This window comes from Eublepharis macularius, chromosome 6, assembly GCF_028583425.1.
Source record: "Eublepharis macularius isolate TG4126 chromosome 6, MPM_Emac_v1.0, whole genome shotgun sequence".
NCBI classification, from domain to species: domain Eukaryota; kingdom Metazoa; phylum Chordata; class Lepidosauria; order Squamata; family Eublepharidae; genus Eublepharis; species Eublepharis macularius.
The window spans coordinates 24,356,515-24,379,038 of record NC_072795.1 but is presented as its reverse complement, the minus strand read 5'-3'; the positions used below and the strand labels follow the sequence as shown (position 1 = coordinate 24,379,038).

Here is a 22,524-nt window from a genome sequence, read left to right as displayed (position 1 = left end):
AAACAGTTGGTTCGTCTATGCCATAGAAGTACTGCATAGGATAAATTTAGGAGTGCCAGGGCAGGCAGATGAGTAATAAAATTTTACTGCTTTAGCTATTAGCTTTTACAACAGCAGTCATATCAATGGTGGCCGTAACATACGTCCAAACAGCATGAAACTCTCAAGATGAGCACTGGCTAAATAATTACAGAATTGTATCCCTTTTGTATTAACCTAGGAGTGCGTCCATCCCTTATTCATCCTTTGAAACCGCTCCTTGAACAAATTTTTGGTTATCCTTTGTGATCAAGTTATCTTGTTTCTTTCTTCTTTTTTCTTTTATTACAAATTAAGTCCATGTTCTCACCTCAAATCTGGACTAATTAAAGGGTCTGTGGACTCTTAATTTCAAGGCTGGTCTTACAAAAAAAAACCCTTTCTCTTTGGCTGGAAGAAAAAATGATTCTGTATCATTAGTTCTTGACTGCAGCGTTCTACAAATGTGATGATTCGGAAACGGCTGCTCGTGTGTTTGATTTGACCACACAGATAGGGGTGCTGTATAGAGGAGGTTAGCTTCCTTTGCACAAGCTTGTGACACAAGCTTGTGAAGAAACAATAGTAATAAAATAGGTTCCCATCTCAGACTAAGGGAATACAGCATTGCTGTCTTTGAGGGCAAGTGCACAAATTGAATTCAGAGTCTTGCTTTTTTCTGCCACTCTAATAACATTCAATTTTTGATTTTTTAAAAAAAAGAACATTCCAGTGGCTGCTGCAGGGAAACTGGACAAGGAATATGGCACTGATGTGGCCAGGGCTGGGAAGATCTGTACTTTCGTATCAATGTGGGTGCTCCCCTGGCTTTGCTGTGATCTTTCCCCAAACGGGAGAGATGGGGAAACCCCGAAATGTGCTTGGGAAATCCACTCCTTTGTATACAAAGAGCTACAAAGTTCTTTGTATTTATTATGTGATGGGTGTAGACAATGACTGAACAACTTCTAACTAAGACAGTCCTTTATACCTTTTTAAGGACTGGCTACTATACCATCTACAAGCAAGTGTACAGCGTGGAACATCGCACCGTCTTTAAATGCTGTCCGGGCTGGGGCAGGAGAGAGGATGATGAACCTGGATGCTTACGCCGTAAGTGTTGGGTTTGCCCAGTATTGGGGACTGCTTCTCACACTGTGAAGCTTAGCTGAGAATACACCTTAGATCAAAGTTTCCCAATCTTTTTTCCGTGGAGGAGACATCTATGTATATCACCCACATATATGTCTATATGTGTGTGTGTCTGTGTGTATAAAATAAGTAAATAAAAAGATTTCTTGCGGTTCGGCACGGCATACGAGGCAGAACTCTTTCAGCCGGCTTTTAACCAGCCGTGATGCAGCATTTGGAATTTTTGCCACCTCGCTGCTTCATTTTGGGCAGTCCCAGTTATTAGACTACATTGTTTTACTGGCTGTATTCTGATGGGATCTTCCCAATTTTAATGGATATTAATCTTTGTGAACTGTTTTGGATCTTGTTTGAGGGGGAGGTGGTATAAACACTCGAAAAATAAAAATTAGAATGAATAAACAAACAAACAAATAGGTTGGCTTACATTGTAAGGAAAAAAGTGAAGCATTTTTCTGTCTTTTTGTATTAGCTAATCTTTGTTTTCAAACATCAAATCAAAATAAAGTGTATTTAAACATCCAAACAAAGTTCACATCCAAAATCAATATGACTTTCACTGGGATATTTGGGCTTGTTTATTTTTGTACAAATGTTGAATTCTTGGCCGAATTTGGATATTTGGAATTTTTGCAATATTTCATTTTTTGTTTATTTTTTCCCATGGTTTCTCATGGAAACCCTGTCAATGTCCTGCAGAACCCTGTTTAGGAAACACTGCCTTAAGTGTACTCATAAAAAGATTGTGTGTGAAAGCCAAAAGTGTGTTTGAAGCTGCCGAAAGGACCTGAGGTCCTTTAATGGGAGATGCCAGCATTGAAACTGGAACCTTTTGAATGCCAAGCACATGTTCTTGTTCTGCCATTGAGCTTCTGACACTCATAGCTGGAAACAGACTTGTCAGAAAGATACAGATAGCTCCCTATTTTATTTGGTAGCAATCTCAGGTTTGCTTGTGTCATACAGTGTTTGATTGGAAGGGCAGATTGTGCAAATTGATATCTAAGTAGGAGTTGCAACTAGAGATGGGCATACACTGGGAAAATCCCAAACCGTGCGGTTCGTGGTTCATCGCATTTCATGAACCACGAACTTTCATGAACTTGCCCCAGTTTGCGAACCAGTTCATTTGGTTCGTGAAAATATCACTTCTGGGTCAGCAGAAGGTCTGCAGAGAGCCATTGCCTAGGAAACTGATTGATAGGTGCCAGGCAGTCTGCAGTGATGAACTAAAATACGAACCAAACGAACCGGGCGAACATTTGTCACAGTTCATGAGAAATGAGCTCCCGCGAACCGCTTGTTCGTGAACCATGAACCGGCCTGGCCCAGTTCGTTGAAGAACTTCAATTTGTATTTTGGTTCGTGCCCACCTATAGTTGCAATGTTTGTTGTCTTGGAGACTTTGTAAATTTCATACATAACACTTGCTTCCTTGCTGATTCCCTCTTTGCTTCCTAGCTTTGTGCTCTGTCAGTACCTGCTTCAATGGAGGGAAATGCTCTGGTGAAACAACTCAGATGTGCTACTGTTCAGAGGGATTTCAGGGCTCACACTGCCAATATGGTGAGTTAGAACGTTTGGATTATCCTGAAATGGGTCCTGTCAGCATTGTACCATCATTTAGGATTGCTAACTCTGGCTTGGAAAATTCCTGGAGATTTGGTGAGTGGTGCTTGGGGAGGGTGGAGTTTTGACAGATGAGAGAACTCAGCAGGGATGTGAAGCCATAGATTCCATCCTCCAGAGCTACCCTTTCCTCCAGGAGAATTGATCTCTGTAATGCGGAGATAAGTTGTAATTCCAAGAGAACTCCAGGCCTCACCTAGAGATTGGCAACCCTACCATTATTACATGAAAATCCACTGAGAGGTATTGAAGCTGCATTGACTTTGTTCTCTTGGCACATCATTTTGAGTCATTTTACTCTGTCATGTGTTTGTGTTTGTGGGTCATGAGTTCATGCATGACCCACAAAATCCAGAGTTGCCTAGATTTGGGTAAGCATTCTATGTCTTATGCGGGGAGCATGAATCTAGGCATCATGACAGCATAGTTCCTGTGCTGTGAGTCATTCAGTTAGTATCCCTGCTGCATTGTAAGCTGCAAGTGGTTGTGTAGAATTTGCAGGGGGCTGCTTTGTATGTATGACTCACAATGCAATCCTAAATAGAGTTATACCAACCTAACTCCATTGAAATCAATGGGTTTAGACTGGATTAGGATTGCACTGTAAAACTCTTGTGTCTTGTTATTTTTATAGATGAGCAAAGTTGGAAGAGAGAAGGGTAACCTTAGTGTCTCCACATATATAAGCTGCTCTAGGTCATTTACCAATAGTCACCTTTCCGAATGAAATCTTTCCTTCCCTGGAACTAGGTTAGCTGGAACTAGGTTAGCTGGTCACATACATAATTGGGACGATGCAGAATGTGAGAGTGTTCTCATTCTCCAATGGAATGTTCTCCAGTGTAGTTTAATGATGCTGATGTGATCCTCATTCATTCTCATCTTAAATTGCATGGAGGAAATTGGGTGAGTCATTCTGCTCTTATAGATGCAACATAGAGTTATTTATTTGGAAAGTTTACATGCTGCTTCTCCAGAGACCTGCTGGTGGAAGCTCAGAAAATACTATAAACTAGCCTCACTCTTGAGAATATGATGGTCAATGTTGCTGTAGAACAGCCTCCCAGAAGAGGTAAGACAGACACTGGTAGGGCAGCTTGAATGGGCTCAGGTTGTAACTGTTTCCAGTTTTTGTGTTTTTAATGATACATGTTAATCTAATAGATGATTATTTTTGCATTTCCTCTCTTCTTGTTACCTCCCTCAAGTTCTAACTAGGACAAAAGTAGGATATAAATGTCCTAAATGAATCAATAGATAGAAACAAATTTTAGGGACGAGATCTCAGATGAGTTAGGAACCATAGAACTCACCACTACGTTGTATTGGATTCCTGCAAATGTCTTTGTGAACTTGTATCTATTTACCCTATGGCATTGTTCATGGAAATGTTCCTGATATTGACTGTACTAATCTTGCATTGTACTAATCTGCCTTGAGTCTCAGTGACAAAGGCGGACTATAAATGACATGAATAAATAAATAAAATAATAAACAATAACCATAAGATTATCAGTATAAAAACAAGGCATAAAGTAGTGAACAGATGTATGTCATTCTGTTGGAAGCACAAAAACAGGCTGTGTTTCCATCAGCATCTGCACAATGTCAACTTCAGCAGAAACTTTAGTGCTCCCTTTGGCTTCGACAGGGGAATGCCAGAGGAATCCGAGGCAACGCTTCCAATCTCCAGTTGTCAATGCAACGATTACTTTAATGTCTAAGCACTAAGGCATTCCCTGGAGCAGACAAGGCATATGGCATTCAAAGACAGGGAAATTGTTGGAGCTACAGGGTGTGCAGCGATAAAGTTCAGATCCTGGAATCCAAACGAGATTGTGCGGTTGTTATTTCCTGGGGAGCTGACGAGTGCTGACACGATGCCGTGAAAACAATGCCGCGTAGTCTGGTTCTTTGCAACGGGGAAGGGTTTTTATCTGGGGGGGGGGGGGCTGCACACTTTCTACCGACGGCTGAGCATCCAAATGGAATTTCCGCAGTCATCGCTTCTAGAATTTCGTTATTTGTTAATGGCTGTTGAGACGCTGCCAGGAGTAGATCTGCAAATTAGTTACTGTAGGTGAAAAAAATCCATTCGTAAGTAAATGGTCAAGGTCATTTGTTCTCAGAAAGGAATGCAAAAGCTCACCATGCTGTTGCAAACAACTCTAGCAGGTATGCATTCTGAGCTTGCGACTGAGCTTGTAAGCACTGTTTTTAACATGAATTGGGACGATGTTCAGAAAGGGAGTAGGGTTGAAATTGCTTCTTTGTGGTTGAAAACTTGCTTGTAGTTTTTTCAGGAAAGAACGATGATACAACTGCTGCATTCTTTTGTTTGTGTCAACCACTCCCTGATATCAAATCAGGATCAATTTCATGTGATTAAAATCTTATTGGCCTTGTAAAGTTTTTCTTCATTTTCATACTAGTAGCAAGGTCTATATGATTGGCCTTTAGTTGGCATCATAACCCACAAGTGGACTGTGTACTTATCTAAGGTGGGTTGCATCAATGGGCGTGGCCACCAGAGATGAAAATATCCTACGTTTATTCACAGCCTTATCCTTATATAACAACTTTTTGTTGTTATGCCGCTCTTCAGGACAGATTAGGTTCCCACTCAAAGCAGTTAACAAGTCAGTGTTATTATTATCCTCACAACAATCACCCTGTGAGGTGGGTGGGCTGAGAGAGCTCTAAGAGATCTGTGTATGACCCAAGGTCACTCAGCTGGAAGAATGGGGAATCAAACCTGGTTCTCCAGATTAAGTCCTGCCACTCATAACCACTATACCAAATTGGCACTGTCTTTCTCTAGTGGATGTGGAGGGGTTCAAAGCAGAAAGTGGGAGGTACCATTGGCCACTTTCTTCCTGGTATTCTGACAGGCCCATACTGTCTTCCCCCTGAACACTACAGTGATAAAGTTAACTTGCTGAAGATAAGCTGGTATGGGTCTGGTCCGTGCCTAGATGGGGGAGATTCTGGGAACTGCTGCCTCAAATACCACCATGGAAGGAAAGCAGAATATAAACAACAACATGAAAAATGAGTATTAACGACTTGTCTAAGAAATTTCTTGTGGTGTGAGCCTGCCTGAGCAAAGACCTTCATCTTCAGATGTATCTAAATAACACCTGTAAGAACCAAAGCTAAGCAAATCGGCTGTGGTCAATGCCTAGAAAGGAAGCCTCTTGGGAACTCTTTGTGTTCGAATGGTGACCTATCAATATCAAAAAGAGTCCAGTAGCACCTTTAAGACTAACCAATTTTATTTTAGCATAAGCTTTCAAGAATCAAGTTCTCTTCGTCACTTGATTCTCGAAAGCTTATGCTAAAATAAAATTGGTTAGTCTTAAAGGTGCTACTGGACTCTTTTTGATTTTGCTACCACAGACTAACACGGCTAACTTCTCTGCATCTATGACCTATCAATGCAATCCATGTCGTTTCATTGGACATATAGGTAGGAAAGATTGGGTTAAATCTGATTTAAAAAAAAATACTAAAGTGTGTTGCAATGTACATTTCTAACCTGAGTAATCTTTTTCATCTGGTTATTGGGCATCTGCATCAGCCCTTGACTGCACTGGGATGAAAAGGTAGTGAGTAGTTTTTTTTAAAACAGAGCCATTATTAATGCATTACATTGAGCTGTGGTGTGTAGAAGGCTTTTAACAGTTCCCTGACATGAATGAGGACAGCCCAGGGGTATCATAATCTGTAATAGGGAGCCATTCCCTTGCAATTTACAAGATAGAGCCTAATGACTCCCCACGAGTTGTTATGGTATATTTTGTAAGCCAGAAATGGGAGATATTTCAACGTTGGGGTTATTTTGATTATGATTCATAGAACAAGGCGGAATGCGGAATATTGGGGCAGGAGGACCATTCCTGCATATCTTTGAATTTAATTTAAAAAAAATTACCGAAAGTAAAATTTTATTTTAAGATAAAGGATTAAAATTTGGGATGAGGTAGCCTTTCTCTTGGTAACAAATGCTAGAGAAGTTTGCTTATTTGGGATTAAGAGAGCCTCTTGCTTGGTAAGAAATATTAGAGAGGTTTGCTTATTTTCACTTTAGAGTTTTGTTGCTTTTTAAGAACTAGGTGCCGGTTTTTCTTGAAACGTACTTGCATTTTTAAACCAGTTCAACAATGGAAGAAGCTGGTCTTTTAAAAATGTGAATGTTAGTGGGGAATACAGAAGACTGTCTTTTTAAAGGACCATGTCTTTTCCTTTGAGTTCTACTAAGATATTTACAGTCAGGGCTTTTTTTCTGGGAAAAGAGGTGGTGGAACTCAGTGGGTTGCCCTTGGAGAAAATGGTCACATGGCTAGTGGCCCCGCCCCCTGATCTCCAGACAGAGGGGAGTTTAGATTGCCCTCCGTGCCACTTGGCGGCGTGGAGGGCAATCTAAACTCCCCTCTGTCTGGAGATCAGGGGGCGGGGCCATCAACCATGTGACCATTTTCAAGAGGTTCCGGAACTCCATTCTACCGCGTTCCTGCTGAAAAAAAGCCCTGTTTACAGTGAAATCCTAAGCAGAGTTACTCCAGTCAAAGCCCATTTAAATCAATGGGCTTAGACGGGAGCAACTCTGCTTAGGATTTCACTGTTAGTGTCAGGACTCAGAAGTGAGATTGAAGCGTAGGCATAGCATCAATAATGCTTGACAGTGTCCTTGTTTCTGTCCCATACTAGCTCTCATCAATATTTCCATCTTTATAGGGGCGTAACAGTTTTGGTCTGGCCTTCTAGGTTTAGCATGATCCAGTATTTTTTCATCTTTTCTCCAGTTCTTGAAAATTAAACTGTGTTCAGACGTCAGATGAAGAGCAGGATTCATATTGTCTTGACATTCATAGCAACAATTTCACTGAGAGATCAATGATGGCATCTGGCACTAAAAGATCGGGCAGTAGGTGATGTGAAAGACCTCAACCTGAGACCCTGGAGAGCTGATGCCAGTCTGAGTAGGCAATATTGACTTTGATGGACCAAGTGATTCAGTATAAGGCAGCTTCATGGGTTCATGGCTGAGGAACTCATGGTTCCCTCACCACAAGCTTCCATCCACTGTCTATTTTACGTCTTTCTCTCCATATCCCTCTTGAATTAGTATAGGTGTCCGAAATGTAGTCTTGCTTTCAGCGCACACCAAGATTCATTCTGATTTCACCTTTAAAGGAAATTCCCATGCTGCACAGAACAGAATGCCAAGTGAAACATCATGGCTGGCCAATAGAGTAAGTTATAACTTCAGTCTATGAGAGCGAGGAGACTTACTTAAGTTGGTGAACAAGATTCGAGTCCTGTAGCACCTTAGAGACTGACAAGATCGCCAGGTTATAAGCTTTTGACAGTCAGAGCTCCCTTCATCAGATATGAAGCTTTGACTTTTGAAGGCTTATGTCCTGGAAATCCTGTTGGTCTCTAAGGTACCACTGGCTTCAAATCTTGCTCTTCAAGTGGCAGACCGACATGGCTCTCCCCCCCCCCCCAAACTTGTAACTGCATAAGTTAGTGGTGCATTAAGTTTCTGCTGTGCTGGAGCTCAGAAATAAATGGAAAACAAAATGAGAAGTGAAATTCCTTAGGAGAAAATGCCAGTGACCTCCCCTACTGATTTGGCTACCACCACCAATGGGACACAACTTTGAAGTTCATGGCAGTGTTTGGCTGAAAAATGTGGGAATGTCCCAAGAGGTCAATATATTGCCTGCCCCTTGCTTCCCAGTTTGATTTGGGAAATCCGTTAATATCTGCCAGCTAAATGCGGCTAGCACTGCTCCAAGCAGCAAAAAGAATTTTAACTAGGGGCACAATATAGTGGGTGGGGCCCGCCATAATTGAGGGTAGACATTGTTGAGGGTGAGAAAGGAAGAAAAGCAATGATAGCTATAGTCAGCTTTGTAATTTAGGTTGATGGGGTATAGAGAAGAAATCTTGCTGAGAATAGGAATAGGTAAAAGTTTGGAAGGGAAGAAATAGGTAGCCTTGTGTCTGGGGAGACAGGTATGTATGTGTGGAGTGCCGTCTCCCTTCCCTTTCATTCAGAAGGCAGTCAGAATTTGGGGACAAAATATCCTCATTGGGCATTTAGGCAAGAAAGATGGTGTCCTCTTGGAATTATGTGCTCTGTTGTGAGTCTCCTGAAGACTGAATGTGGCTTTACAGACCCCGAATCTGGGAGCAAGGGCTGTCGGTTCATAACTGTTCCCACTACGGCATTGCAGCTCTCTTCACTGCCTTCGAATCAAGCGGTCACAAGGGTATGAAATAACTCCTGTCTACTCCAATCTGAATTCTGCATTTTCCTTGGCAGACCCAGACATGGCATGCATTCCAAGCAAGTGTGAAGTGCAGCAGTTTAGGTTCATTCTACATAAGTGTTTTGCTTCAGCTTCAGTCTAAAACTGCAGCTTTTTGTTAAATCTTCCACATGACTTGTTCTCACAGTTGTCCTGCAAGTCATGCACTCCTGTGGCTTCCTTTACTTTCGACTGTTCTTTCCAAAACCAGCTTTGGTATGATCTTCTGGGAAAGGTTGTGCTCAGCGAGGGTTCACTTACCATGTGGATGGGGAGGCGAGATTTCCTTACTTCACCATTCACATCAGCACTGTTTCCCCTCTGTTACCCAAATAGGCAGTCTCCTAATTAGTTGGGAGGGGGAAATAGCTTAAAGGAGACAAAGCAAGGGGTGGGGGTAACTGGGATTCTCCACCAATGCTTACGAGGATTTTTCCCTTAAGAGAACTCTCAAAACAAACTGGCCAGGTTTTTATTAAAAGAGAAATAAAAGGGTAAACATACAATCACACACAGAAAACATACAAGGCTAACTAAGAGAAAATCAAGGAGGAGAGGGGAGAAAGCAGTTTTGGGGAAAACTATAATTACCACTCAAAGATGGAGGCAGCAACGAAATGACCAGAGAAGAGAAGGCCCAAATGGATTTGGGGGTATATGTATGGTATAAATGGTGCTTAATGAGTCTATGAGTACCAGATGGGGAAAGCTACCAGTTTTGGGAAATAGTGTTAGGTGGTACTTAATTAGGGTAAATGTGTGAGGGAAAGTGAGGCTGAGCATTAGTCAGAAGTCTCTTGAGAGACTTCATTGTCCTAAATTATGCATCTCTCCAGGGCATGGAGGGGGCCATTAGTCAGTCAACTGCCCTGACTCCCCTTCTAAAATATTTTCCAGGTTCTTACCCAGCTGGCATCCATTTTGTTTCATTTCAGGCCAGGCAGTGCCTTGTGCTTCTGACATTTGAGGGCGGGTGTTTATGATTTCATATCTATAAACTGCCCCTCAGTGGGAGAAGAGGAGTGACTGCTAACATCTTGTGCCCACATCCCTCCCTCTGCCACACACATACGGTAGGCTTTTTGCTGGCTTTATCAAATCAGTAGTAACTACATTTCTATAGCACCATTATATGACAGTGATATAGCTATTATTGGTTGATAAAATGGGGAGTCATCTCCATGTGGAAGCAGATTGAGTTAACTAGATTATTACCCATAAACTCTAGCTTAAAAATATTATAAGCTTCATTTTTTTTCTGTCAAAAAAAGCTGGTGGGAGTGGGGGAGAAAAGCCTGACATCCATTCATGACCAAATTGTAGCAATAATTGGCTCGTAATCAAAACCCACAGTAGGAGGCTGAAATATCTCTCTAAGTGTTTTCTCTTTGGTAAATTTCAGCTGAATCAAAATCTTTGCAATGTATTTTGGTGTGTTTTTGAAGCCTTTGACCCAAACAGTATCCAGAAAGCTTCGATATTTTCATGTAACTTCAGTAAAAGCAACAAGAGAGAGAATACAGTTTATGCTGTCAGCTCTCCACTCTCCTAGTGACCTCAGTGTACCTTTCATTTACCACACAGGGCAAACGTCACCTTCCCTCTGAAGCAAACCTTTCACCTCCGCTTGCTAGGTGGAAACAGTGTCACAATGCTTGTGGTTATACCTGACCTTCTGGAAGGGTTAGATCGACAGTGGGAACTTGGCAAGTATTATTGCTGAGGAGGGAGTAAAAGAAGCCTGCCAAGAATTGACTGCATCTTGAGGGATGAACTTGAAGAGCTGTGGGCCTGTGTTGAAGGTGCATCTGCTTGGCAGCAGCTCTGAAGAGAAGGCAAAGGGGGGAGGGAGCCCTCAGAAGACAGCAAAGAAACCCCATTTCTTGCCAAATTACAGGTGGTGTTTAACAAAAAGTAGCTGGAGAGAAGCATCAGGCTTTCTTCAGTGTTCATGGAGGGAAAAACAGTTTTAAAAGTATAACTACAGCTGGACACTAGGTACTCATTGTGACATGGCATTTGTAAAGGGGTTTTATGGAGCATCAGGCTTTCCCTTACAACATGCAGAGAAAAGGCTGATTGTCAGAAGTGGAATTAAAATGATGCAATTTGTCATTTTCTATCGCTTGCCTTTGCTCCAGGGAATCTACTGCCAATAACAGAATTATTTCCCGCTAGGGACGCGTGCGCTCTCTTTTTTTCATTGCTAAAATCCTGTACCTTCAACAGGTGCTTGAATAGCAGAAATTCAGCCAAGGCAGCTAGCTGTTCCATAACTGCATCTCTATGTTGTAAAAAACGGCATCTGTTAAATTTATCCTTTTCCTGCAACTATTGGAGGGGAAAAAACCTTAATAATTGACAAAGTTAAATTTCTCCTTTTTCTGCAACTTTTGGGAAAAAACACTTTAATAATTGACAAAGTTATTTTGTGCTAAGGATGCTACTTTTCAGCTCTGGTGGTTTTAAGAGCTGTGTGGCAAGTAAAAATTCTGCACAGCCTGGAGATGCATTCAAGGGTGTAGCTCCGTTGACTGCTTTTCTGCCAAGTTTGTACACTGGGCTTCTGGCAGGGGAAACAAAGGTAGAGGGGTCCCACGTCCAGTTGACACCAAAGGTTTGAGAGTAAACATCATTGTGAGTTCAGGGAGGTCGGGATATGAACCCAGGTTTCTCTAGCTTCAAGCTAACACTCTTACCCACCAGAGAACTGTCTGTGTCAATCTGAAAAACAGGCATCAATGATAAAAAGGACAAAATAAATTTTAAAATGTTTGTGTGTAACTGTTTACAGTTCTCATAACACCATCTTAAAAAGGGTAATGTAGAGCTGGGGGGAAAAAGTGCAAAAAAGAGCAGCCAGAGTTATCATTGGAATATCTTCTCTGTAAGCAAGGGCTAAAGAATGTGGGTCTTTTTAGTTTAGAAAAAAAGTCTACATAATGGGGAGGAGGAACATAATAGATTATAAAATTATAGGTTGGCTCCTGTTGAGAATTTCTGCAGAAGGAAGGGGAATTTCCCTCATCTTGTTCTCGAACTCTGGCTGTCTCTTTTTCTTGTTCCTGGGTGGTCCACTGTCTCCCAGAAACAGCATTTTTGTGGAGAATTTTGGGCTATAGTTGTGGGGGGCAAAGAAGCCCTCAGCAGCTGATAAAAATTCACCTTCTGTTAGCAGAAGGTTTAGGGAAAGTGAATTCCAAGAACCTTTTCTCTTGGAAAAACATAAAACTTAGACGACATCTGATGAAGTTGACAGGAAGTCAGGTCAAAACTACACATGAGCATGAAACGGAAAAAAACCGAAATGAGAAGTTTGTGTTTCATCATTTCTCCCAAATCGTGAGCCACAAATTTTCACAAAATTGACTAGTTTCATGAAACAATTCATTAGTTTCGTGATTTGTCAAAACCAGGAGGATTTCAACGGTCTCCTTCAACCAGAGAGATACCAAACTTGCAGGGGGACTTCAGCTCGGGTTCTGCTTGAATAACTACAAAATGAATGGGTGTAGGGTGGCCTCTCCCCACCACTGTTGAATGTTAGCCAGCCCTTGCATATCTGGAGTGAGGGGAGGGGCTTGCCAGTCAGAATTATGGCACAAAATGGTGTGGAAGCTTTTGAGCTCTCCAGAACTCACTGTTAGACTGGATGTTAAAAAATAGGTGCTCCACTATGTTAAAAGTTCCCTTTAGGTTTTACTCTCATTCTGTACAAGGAGTTTTGTTACTGAGACTAGGCTGGGGGTGGGGAAGGCACCCTCACCCAGCCTTCCCACAGCAAGGCCAAGAGCTTGAAAAGAGGCTTCTTTTTCAATCTCTTTTAAATCAGCTCTGAGCAGCAGCAGCAGCAGCCAAAGCACAATCCAACTATCACTGCAATAACAACCAGTCCTCCCACTCCCTCTGACTCCCAGGACTGAGACATGAGGAAGAGAGAGGGAGGCATTTTATAGAAAACATCCACATAGAGGAGAACAGGAGGTCTGTGGTTGGCTGACAGACCTGCCTAACAGGGTTTGGAGGGGTGAGATTGGGGTACCCATGGCTACAGAAGGCCCACCTCCATGGTTGCCTAGGAGATTGACCCCCAGCTCCTGGCTATATAGGGCAGAATGGAAGCTCTCCAGATGGCTAGGAGAGCTGCCCATCAAGGGTAAGTGTGCTGTGATTGGGGTTTCCAGTGGCAACAAAAGGTCTGGGCCCATTGTTGCCAAGGGAATCAATGGATCAGCGCCAGCCTGTCCGCACTCATGAAACATTCATGAAACAAACGAAACAGGCAAAAAAAGTCACGAATTTCGTGAAAACCCTGAAAGCTGTGGCACCACAAAACACTGTTTCGTGAGAAATGAAACGGCCAGTTTCGTAACCAAAATTGCTTCATTTTTAGTTTTGTGCCCATGTCTAGTTAGAACAGACAAAATGAAACACTTCTTCATATCACTCATAACTTATGGAATTCAGTCCACATGAAATTGTCATGGTAGATGTAGCAGTAAAAGTAGAGGAGATCAGGCAAATGTTACGCAAAATAGGTCAATCAGTGTCTATTAGCCAAGGTGGCTAATAGCCATGTTCAGAGTTAGTGTGCCTTTGTATGCCAGCTGTTGGGTATCTATTTCACACTTTCTGGGGGTATGGCTGGCTGGAAGTAAGATGCTGGACTAGAGGGACCAGTTGGTCCGATCTAACAGATCTCTTCTTATGCTCATTATAAGTACTCATTTTATTAGGTGAAAATCTTTTGACTCTGACTTAATTCAGTGTTCTGGGTTAAAAATTTTGAGGTTGCTGAAAAGCACCACAAGGAATTACAGTCCCTATGCGTGTGTTTCCATTCCCTGGTTAAAAGTTGCAGAGGAAGAGCACTTAACCTGTGTTTTTCACCACTAATACAGCCTCCATCCCCCCAAATTAAAGTTCTCTCAAGCACCACTAAGAAAAGGTAGGAGGAATGAAGCTTGGACATTTTGTGGTGAGAACTGTAAAATGCAGATTGAAAAATCATTGCCTGGTTCCTTCCCAGATGTGACAAGATATTAATCCACACATCTTGACAAACTGCCCTTGAGTACCTGAACTTTAGAGCTATTAGCACAGAGCAACGGGTAGGCGGGCGGAGAACCACAAAGTGCCAAACAAATGTGACAGCAGTAAATGGGCTCAAGAATAACCAGTTGAGAGTAAATGCATCCTTAATATGGGAGACCGGAGAGGCTATTTACTTTGCTGGCTGGGGAGGCTGGACTAACTAGAAATAAATGTTTGCTTCTTCGGCTGCTGCCATTTGCAATTCTTAGGTAAACAAGGGAACAAACATGGCCAGAGATGGATGAGTAGGGGTGCTGGGTGGGGGAATAGTGGATTTTGCTGCTGCTATTATCAGTGAAGTACCCATCTTTCTGACACATGTGGCAGAAGAGCCAGTTTGGGTAACCCCAAGAGGGAGTGCTTTAAAGTCCCTAACAGGGAGCCTAGGTTATTGCAACACTGTTGCCAAGAGAGAGTATGGTATAGTGGGTAGAGTGTTGGATTAGAACCAAGGAGTCCTGGATTCAAATCCCTGCCTGCATAGCCCTCCAGGTTATTGGCTGACCTTGGGCCAGTCACTTTTTTGGCCTCATAACAACCCTCAAGGGTCAATTAGGGTAACCTGGAGGAGGGGTTAGAGAGCGCTGCCCCTGAGCTCCTTGAAGGAAGATCTGGATAAAAATGGGATAGGTACAAGGAGAAGGCTGGGCAGATTTTGCCACCACTATAGTGGTTAGTGATGGACTCGGATCTGCAAGAACCAGGATGGAGTCTCCACTCTGCCATGGAAGCTTGCTGGGTGACCTTAGGCCAGTCACACACTCTCAGCCTACCTCACAAGGTTGTTGTGAGGATAAAATGGAAAAGAGGAGAAAGGTGGGATATAAATAAGGTTGCAGGTGGGGCATGCAATTGCTCTCCCCCCCCCGCCCGAATGTAAAGCATTAGTTGCTTTCCAGCTGAACAGACACATTGAAATGGAGCACTTGTGGACATCTCAGGTGGTAGTCTAAATCTTGCTGATCCCAGCATCTGGACCAAGTTGAAGGCTCTCTCCATCTACCACATTTTTATTTGATGGCTTGCTTTAGATCTTGTTTTTATTCTGCCATTCTTCCAAGAAGCTCAGAGCACTTTACAGGTTCCCCATTCTCCTATATTGTATTCTTACAACTGGTTAGGGTGGCAGTTTTCAACCCTTCCAGGCTGGAACCACAGTAAGCTGCAGGCATATGATAGGAAGTTGTGTGACATCAGTCACATGACAGGAAGAAGGTGTGTGAGCAGAATTATGAGCTATCTGTGCCAGGGCTAGGACTGTGGGCAACCAACCAAAAGAGTTATGGTTAGGAACACAGGCTGAGAAACTGGAGCGGTACTGTGATGAAGAACAAGCCTCCAATAACAGCAACGGACATATCCCCTCCGCCACTGAATGACCTTGTTTGGCGTTCCTTTCATGTATGTGAAGGGGCACAGGAGGTACGGTGACCTACATGTGTACTGGTAGCAGGTTCTTCTAAACAGCAACTCTGTAGTGGAGTGTGACCCAACAGTTCCTGACCCAGGAGTTGAGGACTATTGGATTAAGCTGAGAGAAAGAATTGGCCCAAGGCCACCCAGTGCCCTTCTTGTTTATCTTCAGACAGGATGCAAGAGCTAGGATGATACATTTATAACACCTAACTAGGCTCCCCTAAATTCCAGGATTGCCTGAAGGCAACTTGAAATTGTCAGGGACAATGTAAAACGAGCAAGCGCCAAGCCGAAGCCATTGTGATCGTGGTGACAGCTGACTAATGGTGATTTAAACCATGAGTGTGAAATAGCCCATTGATTCAGACCGTTGTTCTGTCAAGGTCAGCGCTGTCTATTCTGACTGGCAGAACTCTCTAAGGATTTGGGTAGAGATCTTTCATATCACCAGTTACCTGATCCTTTTAACTGCAGATGCCAGAGACTGAACTTGGGGCCTTCTACATGCAAAGCAGATGCTCTGAGCCACAGCCTTTTGCCTTGTAAGAGAAGAGCTATAGCCCGTATTGTCTCCTACTGTGAAGTGACCAAGGCACAGAAGTCTACTTTTCCTTCAGCCCCCACCCAAGTACTCAAGTATCCAGGCCCAACTACCAAATGCTGGTGTGAGTGTTTGTGCAATACCTGTTAATTGCATGTCTCAGAACAACGGAATTAAAGGAAGGATGCATGTTCTAGTTATCTCCCCCTGCAAAAATGACTGCTGTGCTTCCTCGAGTTTGGCGATTAAGCGGTTCAGTTCCTTCGCCCGCATAACGTGTTACAGTCATTCAAGCACCTTTTCGGCTCTGCCGCCTTTTTCCTGTAAGAACAGCCGCAAAGTTAATTACGCTGTCTGTCAGGAACGAGACCCACCATCAACCGCTCCGTATTCCTGCTCCCTTCAAAATGACTGAGCTCACAGTAGGGGCAGCTGGATCTAATTAGGAGCCTGCAACCCCGTGGTTTTAGCAACTGCTGCTGGAGAATGGATAATGCTTGTAGCCCACAAAGCCGCTTGCATTAGAGATGATTTTTTTTTTAAAAGAAAACCCTTGTCATTTGGAGAGAGAGCTCATTGAACAAGTATTAACGGGAACAAAGATTTCCCAGGATATGTGGCATATTTAAGGGGTGTTTTGGGTAGGGGCTGTTTTATGATTTCTAATCAAATGTCATGGGTCCAGCATTTTAGACTGCACTTCTGGGTTAAGGGGGAAAAGATCTAGAACATAATAGTTAGAAGGCTTTACAATTACTGGGAAACATGTCAGGTAGATGTTTTGTTTGTATGCTACAGTGGGTGTCCCAAAAGCCGGCATTCTTCTGTGAATGCCTACAGTCCCAAACAAAATTTGTGAATGACTGAAAACCTAAAGATGTGCTGTTGAAGTTTAACAAGCATTGTCAGTATGATTTGTCAGTCTTTATTGGTGGATTTAAAAAACAAACTAACAATGAGGGAAATGGGGAGCTGTTATCAGACTTTTGCAAAATTCATCTCCTGCTTGTCAGAAAATAGTTCTCTGTTTTTGGCAATACAGCAGTAAATACTGACAAATCACACCGGCTGTGATTGCCAACGTTCACTGGTGCATCTTTAGATGTTTGATCCCGGACAACCTTTGTGAACAATTATTGGCATTCACAGGTGAATGGCAATTCTTTAGACATTCTTGTGGCATATAAAATAGATCACCTCTATACATGCTCAGACCAAAGGATGTTAATAATGTGGCACAGAGTGTTTTTTGGGGGTGGCTGCAGGTGTCACATGAAGGATAAAACTTCCAGCCCTGATTGATGCTGTTTGTTTGTTTGTTTATAGTTCGCCTTTCTCACTCAAGGTGGGTTACATAGTATATGTTTAGTACAATACAAGGGCATTTCGATAAAAATGCCATAGGGTATGTAAATACCCATTTACAAAGACATACCATCAGCAAAATTCCAATACAGAGTTGAAGAAATGCTGAAACAGAACATATGCAATTCTAAGACGGACATTAAACAACATAGAACTACCCCGTAGGATCATGGCCGTTTCCACACTACTCACCTTCATCTGGAACGCTGCAGAACATCGCAAAAAAAATGTGGAAGATAGCGTCTTCTCGTGTGAGTTTTGCGCGATGCTGCACAAAACTCGCGCGAGAAGACGCTATCTTCCACGGGTTTTTTGTGATGTTCTGCAGCGTTCCAGATGAAGGTGAGTAGTGTGGAAACGGCCCATATTTAAAACAACAGATAGTACATAGGAGTACATGCTTGAAGCAACCGGTAGGATGTAAGGCAACAGGTAGTGCATAGCAGTGAAGTCTATGTTCCCCATCTCTTCAGTGAAGCATCTCTTTGCGACCACTTCCCTACAGTACAGCCCTCCTATCTGAGTAAGAAGCCCTCTTGAATAACTGAGGTACCTCTCCCCCCGCCCGTCTGCTGCTTCTTACTTCCAGAAGCCTGCAAGGCCAGCCTGGCGCAGTGGGTCAGAATGTTGGCAACATTTTCTGGGAGACCCAGATCCACTCAGCCATGGGAGGTTGCTAGGTGACCTCAGGCCAGGTACTCTCTCTTGCTCAGCCTCACAATGTTGTTGGGCAGGGAACAATATTATAAGCCGCTGTGGGTACTACTGCAGAGAAAAGTGTAGTATAAACAAATAATCACCCCTCCTTGAATGTCTCCCTGTCTCCTGAAACAGAAATGGGGTTATATGAGATGTCCAGAGTGAGCGTGGGTCTCCCCCCCCCCCACTTCTTCAAATAGAGAAATGGTGGCCTTTTTAAAACAGTTTTCTGAATGGTAGCTTCCAAACCCTTCTTGTGACTGGTCATTTGCTTTTTAATAGAGTACAAGGAGGGACTTCTCTAGTAATAAGTATTTACATAGAGAGCCAGGGTAGTGTAGTGGTTAGTGTCAGAGAAGGATCTGGAAAACCCATGTTTGAATGCCGACTGTGCCATGGAAGCTTGCTGGGTGATAGGGTTGCCAGCTCTGAGTAAGACATTCCTGGGGATTTGTGGGTGGAGCTTGGGGAGGATGGAGTTGGGGGTGGGGGAGGTTGCTCAGCCGAGATGTGATGCCATAAATTCCTCCTTTCAAGGCTGCCATTTTGTCTGGGAGAGACTGATCTCTGTAGTCTTAAGATCAGTTATAAATCCGGGAGAACTCCAGGCTCCACCTGGAAGCTGGCAACCCAGGCTAGTCAGACATGGTCAACCTAACATATCTCACAGCATTGGAGTGAAGATAAAAGGGAGAAGAGGGAATGTTGCAAGCCACCTTGGATCCCCATTGGGAGAAAAGTGGGATATAAATGAAGTAAGTAAACAAACAGTTTGTCTTTTCAGTGTCGGAAATGCTTGAAACATGCTGTCTCAGTAACCCTTGCAACATCCCCTTGTTGCAGATGGGGAGCCGGCCTGAGGCTCGGAGACAAGTATCTTCCTTCTGTTACTAGTCTGCACGCTTGCAGGAGAGAGACCCCCTGTCCTTCTAAGAGACTCTTCTTGCTTAATGGCGTTCTCAAGCCTGCTGAAGATTTGCCAGTACTGCACAAATAATTCCTGGAATAAACATGCTCAAGTTTGTTATTTTATTCAGCACATATCTAGCCTGCCTCTCCAGATAACTGAGAAACAAAACAAGGAGAAATATTAAACAATAAATCAATAATAATAATACAGTGGTGTCAAGTTGCAACTGACTTATGGTGACCCCTGTTGAGGTTTTCAAGGCGAGAGATGAGCTGGGGTGGTTCGCCATTGCCTTGCAACTTCAGTCTTCCTCTCTTATCCCAGTACTAACCATGGCTGACCCTGCTTAGCATCTGACTCTGATGAGCTCAGGCTATTCAGGCTGCTGAATCAATAATACAATTAAAGAAAATTCAATGAATCGTAAGTATGAATGGCAGATGTGCATCCCAGCAGACCCACACCACAATAACATGGCTTATCAGGGTTCCTAATTGTGCATTGGATATTTAGGGACATGTCTGCTGTTTATGTTTGCAGTGGAAGCAGTAGTGTAACACTTAGGGTTGCCAGCCTCCAGGTAGTGGCTGGAGATCTCTCGGAATTATAACTGTTCTCCAGGCCACAGAGATCAGTTCACCTGGAGAAAATGGCTACTTTTGGGAGTGGACTCTATGGAATTATGCCCTGCCAAGGTCCTTTCCCTCTTCAAACCCCACTTTCTCCAGGTTTCTCCCCCCAGATCTCCAGGAATTTCCCAACTTGGAGCTGGCAACCCTAGTAACACTGGTTTAACTGCTGAAAATGAGAGTGCTGTGCTCAGCATCTCTCGCAAACTCCCTTCCTGCCACCCTAAAATGCACCATGATAATCTTTTTCAAGCCACAGAGTTGGGAAATGCCAACTCTTTCTTCACGGTCACCTTCAAGAAAACTGGCCACCATTTCTTTTAACAGGGCCTGAAATATTTTGATAGTGGTCTTTCAGTCTTGATGTACTAAAATAATGGGAATGGTATTGGCGTTTGCCTTTTATAGAGAACTTCTTTCGAACAGTTTCCTTTTTGTAAATCTAATTGCTTTAGGTTCACCAAGAATTCACAGGCAATTGCTTTCCTTGCTGTCGCCAGTATTGCAAGCACTTTATATTCAGGGTTGCTGACCTGAATCTGTTTTCTCGCACGGTAATTTTGTAGCCTTGTGGAGCTTAGAAAAGCTGACAGAGATGGGAGAGGCAATATCCATCAGTTAGATTGCCAACATTTGCTTTGCATCCTTTACAGATAAATGGGGTGGGGGGGGGATCCTATTACTGATATAAAGCTGAGGTCTAAACAATTCTGCATCTTCCAGTGAAGTACTCTTAAAGCTATTTTTGTTGCAACCCATGCCATAAAGTAGAAGAACAATCTAATAAGAATAATAGTAATATTTATATAACGCTATCAGTATACATGGCACTTTAAGCAAAATCACAGGTACCTGCCCCAAGGTGTATGCAATGTATAGTTTGATGGCAGGGAGGAGAATAGAGGGAGGAATGAATCATAATCCTGGAAGACACACACTCTCCTTTGTGAAAGAGATGGAGAAGAGGCGTTGTTTTAAGATGGTATTTGCCACCTGCAATTTTTATAAGTATATCTTGATAATAAATGTATTTTAGATTAAACAGGAGCCAGCAAAGATTGCTCCTCAGAGGGTTTGTTAATGTCCTCTTCACCTCTCCAAAGGCTCTGGCTGATTCTGCACATGTTGAATAATACACTTTCAATGCACTTTATCAATCGTTTGAGGTGGATTTTTTGTTCCGCACACAAAAAAATCCGTTCCAAATGATGTATAAAGAGGATTGGAAGTGCATTATCCAACGTGTGCGGAATCACTCACTCAATAAGAGGAAATTAACAAACCCTCCGAGGAGCAATATTTGATGGCTCTGTCTTTTTAAACTACGCTTCCTGGCTAACATTGTGTCTCTCTACACTTGAGCGTTCTCATGTAAGATGTCTTGTGCAGAGAGATTCTCAGGGCGAAGCTACAAGTGACAAATGACACTTGAACAGCAAGTGTATTTCTCCTGGGCCAAATCCACATTACTTCTTTTTTTCCGCGTTTTCCCCGCATTCTCCCCGCAATCCCGAGTGCCGGTCACATTACCTCATTAAACAGACGCATTTCATTCGCATTTCTCCCGAATATGTGGTCACAGTTTTTCAACGGGAGTTTCACGGTGGCCGTGAACAGTCCAATGCGCAATTTACGCGGTTTTTTTAAAAACCACCCCCTTCCTGTCTCTCCGGCCGTTCCGAGAGTTCCTATTGGCTGATTCAACTTGCAAGTGCTCCGTAGTCTGCAAAAGACTGTTTTTGACTTCATAGCATTGGATTTATTGATTATGCTGTTTCTGAATCAAATCTGGTAGTTTGAAAAATCATTTTGGGGTGAATCCATCCTCAGAACGGACTCACAAAACTTCCTTTTTAACTGTTCTTTATTTTTTTATTTTATATTACTGTAATATCGAAATTACAGTGAATCAATCATTCAAAATAAAGAAAACAGTCGCTGCCGAGGGCCGCCCCAGCGGCGGGGCTGGAGGCGCTGGGAAGCCGGCGGGCTCATAGCTCGCCTCCTCTCCCGCCGGGGTCAAGAAGGTGCCCGGCAGACCGAGTCGAAGCCCGGGCGCAGCTGGAGGCTTCCGGCTCAGAGCGGAGAAGGGACTGGCCGAGGCATCCCCGGCTGAGCCGAACGGCGGGGCTTGCAAAGGTGGCTTGGCCCGTGGGCTGGCACATCCGCGGAGGGGGGCTGAAGACGAACAGGGATTTTAAAAACTGCTGCCGAGAGAAGCAGGCGGCGGCGGGCCAGGGATGCCGGCCGAGGAGACAGCTGCGTCCCTCCAAGCCTCTCTCTGCAGTGAGCCAGTGCTGCGCTGCTGGGGGGGGGGGCGAGGATGCGCTGCGCTGCGAGGCGCCCTCTCCACTGTGGGCGCTCCGGCTCAGGCGCTCGCCACGCAGAGGCCCAGCTCGCGGGGCGCCTGCCCCTGCGAGGTCGCCCATCAGCGCGGCGGTCCGCAGGTGGGGAGGGGGCGCAGCCTTCCCCCCTTGGGGTAAACGGCCCTCTGGCCACCAAGCCGGCTTGACCCCGCAGGCGCTGCCGCTCCAGTCTTGGAGAGGGGGGAAGGGGGAGCGGACGGCTGGGTTGCGTCTCGGCACGCTCCACTCGCACAGACATGCAACCCGCACCTTTCAAACCAGCCTTTCAAACTGCACCTTTCAAACCACCTTTCAAACCAGCCTCTTCATCCAAAGTGACTGACCGGCCTGAACCCGCCCAAAGCTTGGCTTTGTGAAACTTCAGTAAAATTCGAGCACTGAACTG

At 43.7% G+C, this 22,524-nt stretch overlaps 1 protein-coding gene across 1 annotated transcript in view; it reads left to right on the top strand.

Annotated features, from left to right (window-relative positions):
- LOC129332024 (multiple epidermal growth factor-like domains protein 6) overlaps positions 1 to 22,524 on the top strand; it is a 293,959-nt gene that overhangs the window by 2,628 nt on the left and 268,807 nt on the right. Inside the window, 2 exon segments of the mRNA XM_054982775.1 lie at positions 1,019 to 1,131; positions 2,632 to 2,736. Coding sequence (XP_054838750.1) covers positions 1,019 to 1,131; positions 2,632 to 2,736 — 218 coding nt within the window.